The 14,326-nt window shown below is 35.1% G+C and overlaps 1 protein-coding gene across 4 annotated transcripts in view; it reads left to right on the top strand.

Moving 5' to 3' along the window:
• The window catches only part of SCN7A (sodium voltage-gated channel alpha subunit 7), a 124,870-nt gene that overhangs the window by 72,312 nt on the left and 38,232 nt on the right, over nt 1–14,326 (top strand). For all 4 annotated transcript variants that reach the window (XM_046019407.1, XM_046019406.1, XM_046019410.1 and 1 more), the window contains 4 exons: nt 3,028–3,234; nt 6,796–6,865; nt 8,267–8,408; nt 12,696–12,902. In XM_046019407.1, the coding sequence (XP_045875363.1) occupies nt 3,028–3,234; nt 6,796–6,865; nt 8,267–8,408; nt 12,696–12,902 (626 nt within the window). The remainder of the gene's footprint in view (nt 1–3,027; nt 3,235–6,795; nt 6,866–8,266; nt 8,409–12,695; nt 12,903–14,326) is intronic.

Below are 14,326 nucleotides of genomic sequence, written 5' to 3'. Positions count from 1 at the left end.
TAGCAAAACATTGTGAAAAAAATTTTCAATAGAAAAAAATTTACAGAGAACTAAAACATAACACTGTGTGTTAATTATACTTCAATTAAAAAAAATACAAAGAACTCATGACAGTTGCCAAATGAAAAGTACATATAAAATATACATATTTTGAAAGTTCATTATGGGGGCGCCTGGGTGGCCTGGGTTAAAGCCTCTGCCTTCGTCTCAGGTCATGATCTCAGGGTCCTGGATTGAACCCTGCATCCCTGATTCCCTCCTCTCTCTCTGCCTGCTTCTCTGCCTACTTGTGATCTCTGTCTGTCAAATAAATAAATAAAATCTTAAAAAAAAAAAAGTTCATTATAGTAATCACAGAAATTACAAAGTAAAGTGATCCCATTTTTCTTCTAATAAATTGGCAACAAAGTTTTTTAAACATCCCAGTTTTAGTGAAGTCTTGATTATGTATTTATATCTTTAGTTTATATATTGGTTCAACATCTCTTAAAAACAAATTGAACATAAATGTATTGATACATATAATATGATACCGAAATTCTATTTTTAATGTAATACTTTAAAAAAAGACTTGGATATAAGAAAATAAAATAAATAGTATAACTCCAAGTGGCAAAATAAGCTATAAACAAGTATTTCCATATGATGGCAATTAAAATTGCATATTTATCTAGATATCACATTTCTTTAACCACAGGAATAGCTTTATTTCAACCTTATCTTCATATACTCAAGAAAGCCAATCATCTGAGGAGATCACTGAAAAATAGATTCTCAGGGCACCTGGGTGGCTCAGTCACTCAAGCATCTGCCTCTTGACTCATCTCAGGTCTTGATCTCAGGGTTGTGACTTTGGACCCCACACACTTAAAAACTTTAAAAAAAAAGATTTTCAGTTCTCACAATAATATATGAAGCAGGTATTATTAGCCACATTTTAAAGATACTAAAACAGAAGCATAGTAATATTGATAAAATCACAGCATTAGTACATTCTTATCCACTGTTAAGCTGAACAGTTATTAGGATCCTACATATAAAAAGACCAACAAATAAGAAGAGCAAGGAGAAAAGGAGAAGAAGGAAGGAAGGGAGAAAAGAAGGAAGGGAGGGAAGAAGGAAGGTTAATACTAGTTTTATTGATGAAGTACACTTACATTATTTTTGTTTTTTGTTTCTTTTTTTTATGTTTCCAGAATTGAGCTTTTAAAAAACATTGAATTGCCATTGACACCCAATGTAACATTAATTTTAGGTATACAATATGGTGATTCTACCTGTCTGTCTGTTTTGCCATGCTCACAAGTGTAACTACCACTATCAATATATTATGCTCTTTTTTTTAATTTTTTTTTTTTATAAACATATAATGTATTTTTATCCCCAGGGGTAGAAGTCTGTGAATCGCCAGGTTTACACACTTCACAGCACTCTCCATAGCACATACCCTCCCCAATGTCCATAACCCCCCTCCCCCTCTCCCAACCCCCTCTCCCCCCAGCAACCCTCAGTTTGTTTTGTGAGATTAAGAGTCACTTACGGTTTGTCTCCCTCCCAACACAATGCTCTTACAATACTACTGACTATCCCCCATGCTGTACCTTTCATCCCGTGACTTAACTCTTTCCAATACTGGAAGTCTGTACCTCTCACTGCCCTTCACTCTTTTTTTTTTGTTTGTTTGTTTGTTTTGTTTTTTAACAATTTTATTTATTTATTTGACAGAGATCACAAGAAGGCAGAGAGGTAGGCAGAGAGAGAGGGAGAAGCAGGCTCCCTGCCAAGCAGAGAGCCCAATGCAGGGCTCAATGCAGGGCTTGATCCCAGAACCCTGGGATCATGACCTGAGCCAAAGGCAGAGGCTTAACCCACTGAGCCACCCGGGCACCCCCTCTTCACTCATTTTGTCCATGTCTCTGCTTTAGCAACCACCAGTTTGTTCTCCGTATTTACGACTCCGTTTATGATCTTTTTATTTGTACATTGGTTTACTTTTTAGATCCCACATATAAATGAAATCATATGGCATTTGTCTTTGTCTGTCTGACTTACTTCACTTAGCACAATATACTCTAGATCCATCCATGTTGTTGTAAATGGCAAAACCTTGTTCTTTTTTATGTATGAATTATATCCTATTACATATGTAAATGACATCTCTTTATTCATTCATCTGTGAGTGGACACTTAGGTTGCTTCCATATATTGGCTGTTGTAAAAAAGTGCTGCAACTAACATATGGGTGCATATATCTTTTTGGATTCATCTTTTCTTTGGATAAATACCCAGCAGTGTAATTACTGCATTTTATGGTAATTCTATTTTTAATTTTTTGAGCAACCTCCATCCTGTGTTCTACAGTAGCTGCACCAATTTGCATTCTCACCAGCAGTGCATGAGGATTTCTTGAGCAGGTTTTATTTAATAAATAGAAAAATTAGTTCCTGAAGTAAAAAGACAGATTTAAGGCTGAATTATCAGTTAGTAAATGTTCTAATGTAAATACAGTCTACAGATACCACAATTGTGTGTTATTCTCATTCTTAATTCAAATTTGTACGTTTTGTTTAATCAGCTCCAAAAATTGAAATCTTAGAAAGTTAGTGAAAGAATGGTATAAAATACTGCTATTTCAAACTATTTCTTGTTTCAAGAACATTTGCAACCTATTTTGATTTATAACTCTATATTTATGCTTATAAACGGTGGTGGTTGGTATGAAAAGCAGTAACCAAGAGAAAAGTCTTGTTCTTTATAGCAAAGAAAAACAAATAATTAACTTTAAAATTTGTGCCTGGATTATTTTAACAAGTGTAATAAGCTAGCAATAATATAGAAACCTTAAAGTTCAGATTTTTATTTATTTTTTATTCGTTTTACTTATTAGATGTAGATAATGGATGATTTAGATTATGAAACACAAGCTGTTGATTTCAGTGGAGTATGCATTTACCATGGAGGAATTGTGCTAACAGCTGCTTTACTAAGATATTTTACTTTATCAAAAACAAACCTTTTTCTTTTTAGGTCTGAAGTCTTTCACAGGGATCCTCATCCACTGCTTGAAGAAACTTACTGGGGTCATTTCCCTAACTCTGTTTTTTCTGACTGTATTTTCTCTAATTGGGATGGGGCTCTTCATGGGCAACCTGAAGCATAAGTGTTTGCGATGGCCCCAAGAAAACGAAACTGCAGCCCTGAACAACAGAACTGAAAATCCATATTATATGCGAGGTAAGAATCACTTGCCATCTATGTCAAAAAAGGTAAAATTTTATCGGAGAAAGACAACTATCATATGATCTCCCTGATATGAGGACATGGAGAAGCAACATGGGGGGGTAGGGGGATAGGAGAAGAATAAATGAAACAAGATGGGATTGGGAGGGAGACAAACCATAAATGACTCTTAATCTCACAAAACAAACTGGGGGTTGCTGGGGGGAGGTGGGATTGGGAGAGGGGGAGCGGGCTATGGACATTGGGGAGGGGAGGCGAACCATAAGAGACTATGGACTCTGAAAAAACAACCTGAGGGTTTTGAAGGGTCAGGGGTGGGAGGTTGGGGGAACAGGTGGTGGGTAATGGGGAGGGCACATTTTGCATGGAGCACTGGGTGTTGTGCAAAAAGAATGAATACTGTTACGCTGAAAAAATAAATAAAATGGAAAAAAAAAAAGGTAAAATTTTTCTCTACAATGGAGCGGACTTCACAGCAGTGTTGAACACTCAACTTCAGAACGAACTTGCAAATGCTCTAACTAATGCTCAAGTGCATGCTTTTTGAAAGTTCCTATGTTGCCCCTTAGCGTTCACCAAAGACCTACATGAGTACTTGTTTTCGGTAACCAAAGGAAATCTGAAGATGATTCTTGCTTTTACAAAAAAGACTAAAAGTAAAAATGGCATTCAGGGTTTGCTTTGCAGCAAGCCATTATAAAGGTAGCCTGCATCCCCTCAGGGAGAATGGCACCACCAGAGCTCCTTCCCCCGGAACCCTGCTCAGTCTCCCAGCATCAAGCCAACATAGCTTTGAATTGAGAAAAACCTGTGCTTTGTTTCAATTTATTTTGTGTGTCTGTTAGCAAGACGTGTCATTATGTTTCAAAAAAGCTGAAGAGAGGTTATGTTTGGGGCCTGGGAATGCCCACAAATTTTTCCCTATAATCTAGTGGTAATTCTTTGCTTTATGCCATTTCCCTTCACAAAAGGTTTCATTAGGAATGTTCTACTTTTGGATGGCGGGGGGAAACCTGTGCTGATTTGGATCAGTTTCATTTATCAGAATTGCAACTCAAAGTTCCAATCTTCAGACAGTTCAGTGAGGAAGACCTAAGTTTGAAATTAAGTTTTGCAAATTTTATCCTTTTAAAAATAAATATGACCAGTCTTATTTGCAGTTTTATCAAAATAAAATCCTCATAATACTACCTTTCTTCAATAAAGTTGTTTATTTAAAATATAAATTTAAGTTTACTCATTAGAAATTTTAAAAAGACCCTGTAAATAAAAAATAGACTACATTATAGAAATTCTCACTATTGTTGGATTTCAGTTACTGCTGCTCATTTTAAATGTTTTGAGTTATCTTTTGGTAAAAAATAAACACTTCAGGCAAATAGTAATAATGCCAGAATAAATACTGCTTTGCTCCTATATATAAGTAACACATATGTCTGATCACATATCTTCACTGCAACCCTGAAGAGAAGTGAATGACCCTGCTTACAAACAGAAAAAATGGAAGTTCAGAGAAATTCAGTGAATGTTCCAGTATATTGTAACAACCCAGTGATAAAACTAGGATTCTAACCATCTCAATCTGGCTTTCAAATCCATTCCTTCTCCACCAGGTTATACTCTTACTGGATTTTTCACTCATATTAAATTATCAGGTCTTTCTGAAAGTGTTTAGAAAAATACAAAAGCATATTTTTAAACTAATAAAAGTAAATTGTTGGTAAGTCTTATGTAGTCTCCTACATTAATTGTATTTGTATTTGGATATAATAAGTTCCAAAACAAATCTTAATGAATTTTACTCCTTATTTTACCCCATAATATCTTTATGCTGCAAGTAATACAAAATTATTAGTATATGAGTATGTGAAATGTTTCCTTATTATGTGTGTCTATCTCATGGTCTTTTTTTTTTTTTTTTAAGATTTTATTTATTTATTTGTCAGAGAGAGAGAGCGCGCGAGAGCAAGCACAGGCAGACAGAGTGGCAGGCAGAGACAGAGAAAGAAGCAGGCTGAGCATGGAGCCCGATGTGGGACTCGACCCAGGCGTCCCTATCTCATGGTCTTCATTCTAGTGGTGAGGGCAACAGGAAAACGGATGTCAAATCTTAGATTCCAATTGAAATACTCTTTGGTTTCTTTAGTTATAACAAAAAATATACAAATTATATAAAAATAAACAATTTTTACTACTTCACAATAATGAGGTACTTCAATATAGTGAATATGAATAGTTATTGCTAGAAAAAAAAATCCAGGTTCTTTTCATCTTAGTTAAAGTGTAAGTTATATTATAAATAAATCACTTTTTGAAGTTTACAGCTTTAAAATTTGTCCAGTTCTAGTCATTCCATTTCCTCTAAAAACATGTTAGGACTTGCTGAAAATATTATAAAATGTTATTTAACCTAATTGCCATGTCAAAGTCCTTGTATTTTAGAACAATATTTGGGACAGCCCTCAACCACTAATGTTGAATTTCATTTGGATTTTGACTGCCATTTAAAAGGCTTGACCAGTGGTTCCTAACTATGATTTAAAACTTCTTTTAGGCGTACCTGGGTGGTTCAGTGGGTTAAAGCCTCTGCCTTCTGCTCAGGTCATGATCCCGGAGTCCTGGGATCAAGCCCCACATGGGGCTCTCTGCTCCATGGAGAGTCTGCTTCTCCCTCTCTCTCTGCCTGCCTCTCTGCCTACTTGTGATCTCTGTCTGTCAAATAAATAAATAAAATCTTAAAAAAAAAACTTCTAACATTATTTTAGGTAAAGTTAAAGTGACATCGTTTGGCATTGTAGTAATTCAGTTTTGTGTGTGTACATATGTATATGTATATAATTTTATATATACACACATACATTCAGGACTGATCTCACGTGTTGGAGCTGTGATTTGAGAACAGTTGAGTTCAGAACCTAAAATCAATACTTCTAAGCATGTATGTTCCCAACCCTCATAGTTCATATCTGTAAATATACAATTTACATATTGAATGACAGCAGATAAGGATACCTGAATAAATTCTATGGGCTATGATTCAGATTAGTTGGCATTATGGTTAGATTAAATGGCACCAGGGTGAGTAACTGGCATTGCATGCTCAATATAGAAAAACAAGCTTCAGCATGGGAAGAGAATGGTATTTAAATGCAGAGACAGAAATATGGTCTCATGTTAAGGAGGATCATTAGGAACAAACCCTGGAAGAAAAGGTCTCAACTTTCACTTTGGTCTTGGGAATTTTTCCTTCAGGGTTCTGGTCATACCTGGCTGGTTAATATTTGCTTCCCAGAACTCTAGTTTTGAAAGTGATTCTCCTCTTTTTATGATGGGTTTTGCTACTTTTGGGGCAGTGTAGTAGGTAGATTGCCAGACAACTTTTGGTCTGTGCATCACATGTTAGGACAATCTTGTAGATAAGAAAGAGTGGGCTATATGTTCCTTCCTTTTCAGTATAGAGAGAGATGTTCATATTCTATGCAGCCCTAAATGGTATCAGATATGCTCTTCACTCAAAATTAGATAACAGAATATAATTTCTTTCCTATTTTGCAGAAACAGAAAACTTTTATTATTTGGAAGGAGAAAGATATGCTCTCCTTTGTGGCAACAGAACAGATGCTGGGTAAGTGGTGTTAATGTGGTATCAGTCAGTATCATAGATCCATAGTATTTACTGAATGATTAATGCTTTGGCTGATGTTTCTCATTTGATTACATTATCTCATTTTGTCATTAAAACCATGCTGAGAAATATACAACATGGAATACTATTACCTTGATTTTACAGGAAAAAGCAATAAACAGACTACTTAAATGATTTATTCAAGGTCATGAAGTGAGTAAATGGCAAGGCTGGGACTTACATAAGTATCTGATTTTTTTGTTTTTTGTGTCCCCCAGAGCTAGTGGGAATTATCAAGAGAGATGATATAATCTTTTCTTGGGCCAGAAGCCTTTGAAGAGAAGAAATAGGAAATATATGCTGTTATTTCATTTATTTTATGGATTGTATATCTTTTATGACAAAATTTACATTAATAAAAAGTTTATTGCTCTTATAAATAGTACTTATAAATAACTATTTAATGATATGACAACACTCTCAAGTCTTACTGTTATATAATTTCAAATGAAGAGAAAAAGTAGAAATACAGTGCTTCTCAGCAGTACTAACACTTTCCTGTAATTCCTTATGTTACTTCCCTCAGCTGGAAATAATGTGGTGCCCATCTGTAGGGTCAGCTCTTTCTTAGGCTCTAGCGCTCAGATTCACAAAAGTCATGTGGGGGTAGAGGAGCATGAATTATGTAGTTTTTATATTCACGTGATTTAGACATTTTGTTGCTTGCTCAATGCTGCCCAGCACAAATATGTTTTAAACTTCTCTTTGCATCACATTTGTTAACCATTAAAAGTCCAAAACAAGTCACATGGCCAAAGCCAGAATAACATTGGATGAAACTACACAAGGGTGTGGATAGAGGGAAACATTATTTATGTGGCCACAACTGTAATAACCAATCATAATATTCAAGCCCCCAGAAGATAAAGTATGAAGACTCCATGAAAGGAAATAAGATAAATCTTGAATCTGATCTTTCTACCATTGTGCAAATACTAATTGTAAGTTATCAATGTGTAAGTGTTTTCTCACCCTTAAATAATGGGACCCAAGGCCTTAAGGTGAGACATTTGGAAATTAAACCCTCAATGACTGAAGCTTTGTTTTATGACAGTTATTCCCATTATGTATGCTTTCACCTTGATGCTGGTAGCAAAGAAAACTTTAACAAAGCTTGACAAAAACCACTGGTGAGGCTTTTAGATTAATTAACACTGTTCACTTGTATTAACTTAAAATCTACCTCATCTGCAGCTTTTTCACTGGGTTTTGTTTAGACTGTTCCCTGTGGAAGAAAGAACTCTTTATTATTCATGGGTGGATATTCTGTATTTATGATTTGGCCTGTAATCTGAAAGTCACTTAAGAGTAAGCAGTTTCTCTTCTCTTTGTCTTCTTTAGTCAGTGTCCTGAAGGATATGTGTGTGTGAAAGCTGGCACAAATCCCGATTATGGCTTCACAAATTTTGACACTTTTGGCTGGGCCTTACTTGCCCTGTTTCGGTTAATGACGCAGGATTACCCTGAAGCACTTTATCATCAGGTAAGAAAAGAATCTACATGGCACAAAAAATGGTACCATGCCCCTACCTTCTAAAATAATGGTCAGATGTACCACAACTTATTAAATTTCTATGGGGAGAAGAATTAGAGGACAGAAGAAAAGAGAGTCAGAATTACTGAATGTCAAACTATATGCTAACTCTGTGCCCAAGTCTGTGCCTTTATGTATATCTTATTTGATCTTTGAAACAATCCTGCAAGACCTATCAGTATCTGCTTTTTATGTGAAAACACTAAGATCAGAGTGGTTGGGTAACCTCTCCAAAGTTACAACACATGTATCTTCTAGAGATCGCTGCCATGCTCTATGATATCACACATTTGATATTAACTGAGTAAAGAACATTGGTAAGTACTAACTCTTTAGTCAAAAAATTTGAACCTGGGACACCTGGGTGGCTCAGTTGGTTAAGCTGCCTTCGGCTCAGGTCATGATACCAGCGTCCTGGGATGGAGCCCTGCATCCGGCTCCTTGCTCAGCAGGGAGCCTGCTTCCTCCTCTGCCTCTGCCTACCACTCTGTCTGCCTGAGCTCTCACACTCTCTCTCTCTCTCTCTCTCTGACAAATAAATAAATAAAATCTTAAAAAAAATTTGAACCTGTGAGATTAACATGTATTAAGAATTTTTTTTTACTTATTTTATTTTTTTTAAGATTTTATTTGTTTGACAGAGAGATCACAAGTACACAGAGAAGCAGGGAGAGAGAGAGGAGGAAGCAGGGAGAGAGAGAGGAGGAAGCAGGCTCCCTGCTGAGCAGAGAGCCTGATGCGGGGCTCGATCCCAGGACCCTGAGATCATGACCTGAGCCGAAGGCAGAGGCTTTAACCCACTGAGCCACCCAGGCGCCCAAGAAATTTTTTATTTAATGTCTACAATGTGTATTTCACTTTAATTCTTCTATTGCTTCTCATTCCCCTTTAATATTTAATCCTGCTCTGATTATAACAGAAGGCTTGCTGTTCTGAGACTTGAAATCCAAATTCTGAGAGTCTCTCTTCAAAACTGATGATTTATGTGCCATATTTTCTCAGAAAGATATAATACACACTAGAATGGTGACTTCATTTTTCTAAGAGAAATTCTAACACAGTGAAATATACAATGTTAGTTTAGCAGCATAGTTAATATCAAAATATATTAGATAAAATAAATTACTTTAAATTTCAAAAGTATGTATAGTTGAAGGAGAACACTCTCTTTTTAAAAAACATATACATACATTCCATACTTTTTATGATTGGATAGATAAATTATGAGGGGGGTGTGTGTGTGTGTATCTGTGTGTGTGATGACCTCTACAGGCCATTAATAATGATAGGACTTTTAGCACAAATGTTCATGTTATATTATTAAATACAAGTCAAGTAAAGTAAACAGACCGGCCGTACAATTATACTTCTAATAAAAGAAATACATGAAAATATTTAAATGACTTTTTTAAATTACAAAGTATAATTTTCTGATTTTGTAACATGAATATTTATTTATATTGTAATTTTCCAAACTTTGACAAGTATCAGTGCCTCTTCCACAACACTAGGGGCTTCTTATTTCTAAAATCATCTTATCACATTATCCTACTTCTAAAAATCCTTCAGAGGTTCTGTATTCCCATGGGATGAAGTTCAAAGTCTAAATGGATGGTCTATAGTGCTCTTTAAGATCTGGTTTCTGCATACTTCTCCAGATGCATTTTCTAACAATATTCCAATATACATTCTGCTTTATTTGAGTATAGAAGAGGCTTTCTGTTTCCTAAGTGAGTTTTTCACATAATTTCTTGTTTCAGTGGATGTTGTACCTTCAGCCTAAATTCAAGTTTCATTCTATCTTCAGTCTCATACCTCAAATTCATACCTCAAACCCAGAAGAAATCTTGAGCTTTTCCCCAAACTCTCCTTTCACAGCTAGGCAAGTCCTACACCAAAATACCATGGAACTGTACAATTTCCTCTAATTGTGGTTATTTTATTTGTTTATTTATTTTTGAGAGAGAGAGAGAATAAGGGGATGCACACGTGTACATGGTAGGACAAGGGGAAGGACAGAGAGAGAGAGAGAATCCTAAGCAGGTTCCGTGCCCAGCATGGAGGCCCACATGGGGCTTGAACCTTGAGGCTCAAGCCTGAGATCATTACCTGAGCTGAAATCAAGTGTCAGATGCCTAACAGACTGAGCCCCCCAGGCCTCCCTAATTGTGGTTACTTTAATTGCTTGTTCAGTAGTTTCTCCCACTAGTAGCTATGCTACCTGAGAAGAGTTTTTTTAATCTCAATTTAATTGTTCTATCCTCAGCATCAAACACATAGAAACGCTTAATGAAATTTTAATAAGCAAAAATATAAGTATTTATAGATCATATCACTTTATATAATGTTTTCTGTTTTTTTGGTTACACCCCTCAAAGTACATTAGCTAATTTTCTTGTTAGAATTGGTTTAAAGGAAATCCTTTCCCACTACTAGTGAAATGAAACATCAGTGTGGGAGTACCCTGGTGGAGTCCACATGGGACTTTCATCAGTATTGCACTCTTGTTATTGACTAGTGTGTAGAGATGGTTTGCTTTGATTTGGACTGGATTTGTGCTCTCCGCATTGCCCCACACTGAACTGACCATGGCTAGGGAAATTCAGCAATTATTCCCAAAGAGTGTACTTTATGTTTTAGAGAATACAATTCTCTATTCATTCACCAAATATTTATTTGATCCAAGCACTCTTTGATAAACCCAGGGTACAGAAATGAACAAAACAAAATGTCAGTCCTAATGCACATAAACAAAATGTTATTTCTAACAATAGTTAACCTTTATTGCATATTTGCCATAGGCTAAATGCATCTTCACGTGCACTATTTCATTTGCTTTTCGTAACAATCGTAGGCTTTGGGTGCCATAATTACCCAAATTCCAAACTAAAATATACTAGAACTAGAATGTGTATACTTTTCCATCATAATAAAAGTGTATACTTTTATCCTCCAGCCGGTTTCATATACTGGAAAGAGCAAAAGTTTTGGATTCAGGCCTTTCTCCAAAGCTGTGAGAGTTTTGACATGTCATTTTGCCTAATTTTCGTCTTTCTTCTACATATTGGAAATAGTAAATACCACATAAATGTGCTACACAGAATTAATGGTACAATAAGCAATGTATTTATTATGTGCATGGCCTGCAGTGTTTCTCTTGGTGTCTATTACTAACTCTTGACTCTACTACTGTAGATGATAGCTAGTTCAGTGGGAAAACTATTTAACCAAATCCTAAATAGGTGACTCTTCTAAGAAATAAGGTTTATTAAAAATGCTTTTAATTATAAATATACTATAGGTTAATAAATTATTTTTGATTGAATGTTAGAACTTATTAATCTGTAGAACTTTTTAAACTTTATTGTATCAATATAATATTTTCTGTAAATAATACTTATCTATTGATTCAAGAGGATGCTTAAAATTAACACTAACCTCATCTGGTTTTTTTTTGGATTTTGTTTATATACTTAAAGTCAACAATAATAAATCAGTGGCCTGTATTACTTACATAGTGAACTGTATCAATTACTTATAATTTTTTAAATTTTAAATTCTCTCATCTATCTTAGGTAATTATTTTGAAGTAAAAGCTAGTCAATGCTCAGTTTTGAAATCTAAAATCTTTGTTTTATTCTATCCATAAATGACTTCAATAAGTGAATTATATGACCTTCCCATGTGATTTGTCTAAATGTTCTTCACCAAAGCAGATATTCTGATATAGAAAGATTTTTGTTTCCCACCTCTTTGAGTAGATCTAAGCTTGTACCTTGTTATGATGTTTTCATAGAGTATTGATAAGATGAAACTAATCTCTAAACCTTCATTCTCTGACTTTTATTAAGCTTCATATATTTAAAGATTCTACTGTAAAGGAAATAGTCTTTACTTTAGACTGTCCAGCTTTCTTAATTGAGAAATGACAATTCTTTCCTTCCAATACGTTTCTTTATTAGTGAAGACCTAAAAGCCAGATGCTCACCCTAATTTAATTCAATCACTAAATTCTTTGATGTTGTACTATGCATTTTGTACCTTATATATATCTAAAATTTAAAAGCCTTTCTCTTATTTCTCCAATTAGAGCCAGTAAAACTGTCCTGTGATTACATTCCACATACAACTAAATTATTTTCATTAATAAAATGTGATTTTTTCATTTTAAAATAGGAGGTTATAGGAAGATAAATAACATTTTCCTCTTTTGTCTTATTTTCCAACTCTCCTTAGATCCTTTATGCTTCTGGGAAGGTCTACATGATATTTTTTGTTGTGATAAGCTTTTGGTTTGCATTTTACATAGCAAGTTTGTTCTTGGGCATACTTGCTATGTCCTATGAAGAAGAAAAGCAGAAAGCTGCTGAAAAAGCTAAGAAGATTGAGCCAAAATTTCAGCAGACTTCAAAAGAACTTCAAGAAGGAGACAAAGCAGTTGAGGTATGAATTTTTCTTAATGCTTCATAGAATCAAAGAATTTGAGCTATTTCCTCAAGATCTTGGAGTATATTGCTTTCTACATGGTGCTCAGTACTGTGTGTTGTACATGGTAAAAATATTAACAGTGATCTTGATAAGTGGGCTCACTTTTGCTACATAACATTATTTCTTCAGCACACCATGGCAAGAGTGACCAAGAGCTTTAAATATTTCTTTAAGACAGATAAATTTTTGTTCCAAAATATATATTACTACTGCTGATAAATGATGGATATATTATTTTTCAAACTTGACTTCTCTGAATGCAGGTTTAGTTTATTAATTCAAACTTGCTTCTGAGAGTTCATCAGAATTAACTGGAAAATTTCAGTATTCAACTCAAAAGTGATACTGTCTTCCATAATTTAGAAATCATGACGTACTAAAAGCATAGATTAAAAGTACAGTACTGAAGTTGTAAAAAGAGCAAACAAATGCACTCACTGGCTTTCTATGTCTTTCAAGGGGAAATGCACTATACATCTTGATATAAAGAATTCTTTTATCCATGGAATAACTAAATCCGTGATAATAAAACTTAATAAAGTTTTACTCTAATTTTCAATTACTTAATGTGGCTTTTGAGTTTATTTTCAGATTTTTAGCTTTATAGCAAAAGATTCAGTCTATGAATCTAAAAGTATTGACAGCAGTAACATTAAAGAAGTTGTAGAAATTATCTTTAAAAAATCAAAATTGTGCCATAAGTGTACTAAATGTAGAGGACCCAGGAAAGCAACCACAAGTAGCTTTCCTATATTCAATCTCAGACTTCTTTCTCTGCTGGGGAGGAAGAGGTTTAGCACAGTCTCCTAACATCCCTACCTGGAGCTGTTGAGGTATATGGTGGGCAGGAGTCAAATGGCCTGGGGTAGGATACATTCCTTGCCTCTTCCAGGTGTTGCTCCCTTCCCCTGCATTGTAAAGAACCCTTTTGCCTGGAAGCTTGGTCTTTGGAGAGCTCTGGTACCAAAGTGTCCACAGTCAAGCTGAATTCTCCTTGACTAGAGTGGCTTCGTTACAGGACTTCACTTGGGAGGAGGTGTCATGCCCTGCTTCCTTTTCCATTCTTTTAGATTTGTTACTATTTTGTACTCTCAAAACCTGCTTATAAAGATTGTCTACACTGGGGAAAAAAAAAACAACAACTTGATGGCAAAAGGACAGATTCAGGGAGCAGACAAAGTATAGAAAAGAGCTATACGAACACTCTGTCATATGAAGAGGGTAAAAAGAGATGGGGAAAAGTAAAGAGCTAAGATACACTCTGGCACTAAGTGGAATGCGTAGTAAGGCTGGCTAAGAGGTTTATTAATATCAAAGGTAATTTCTGGGTCAAAAGGGGGTAAAATGTTAACTTCTCTCTATATAAAACTATTAAGTCA

The sequence above is a fragment of the Meles meles genome, chromosome 9 (genome assembly GCF_922984935.1).
Source record: "Meles meles chromosome 9, mMelMel3.1 paternal haplotype, whole genome shotgun sequence".
Classification (NCBI taxonomy): Eukaryota; Metazoa; Chordata; class Mammalia; order Carnivora; family Mustelidae; genus Meles; species Meles meles.
The sequence above is the reverse complement of the archived record's forward strand: the minus strand, read 5'-3'. Positions and strand labels throughout refer to the sequence as shown.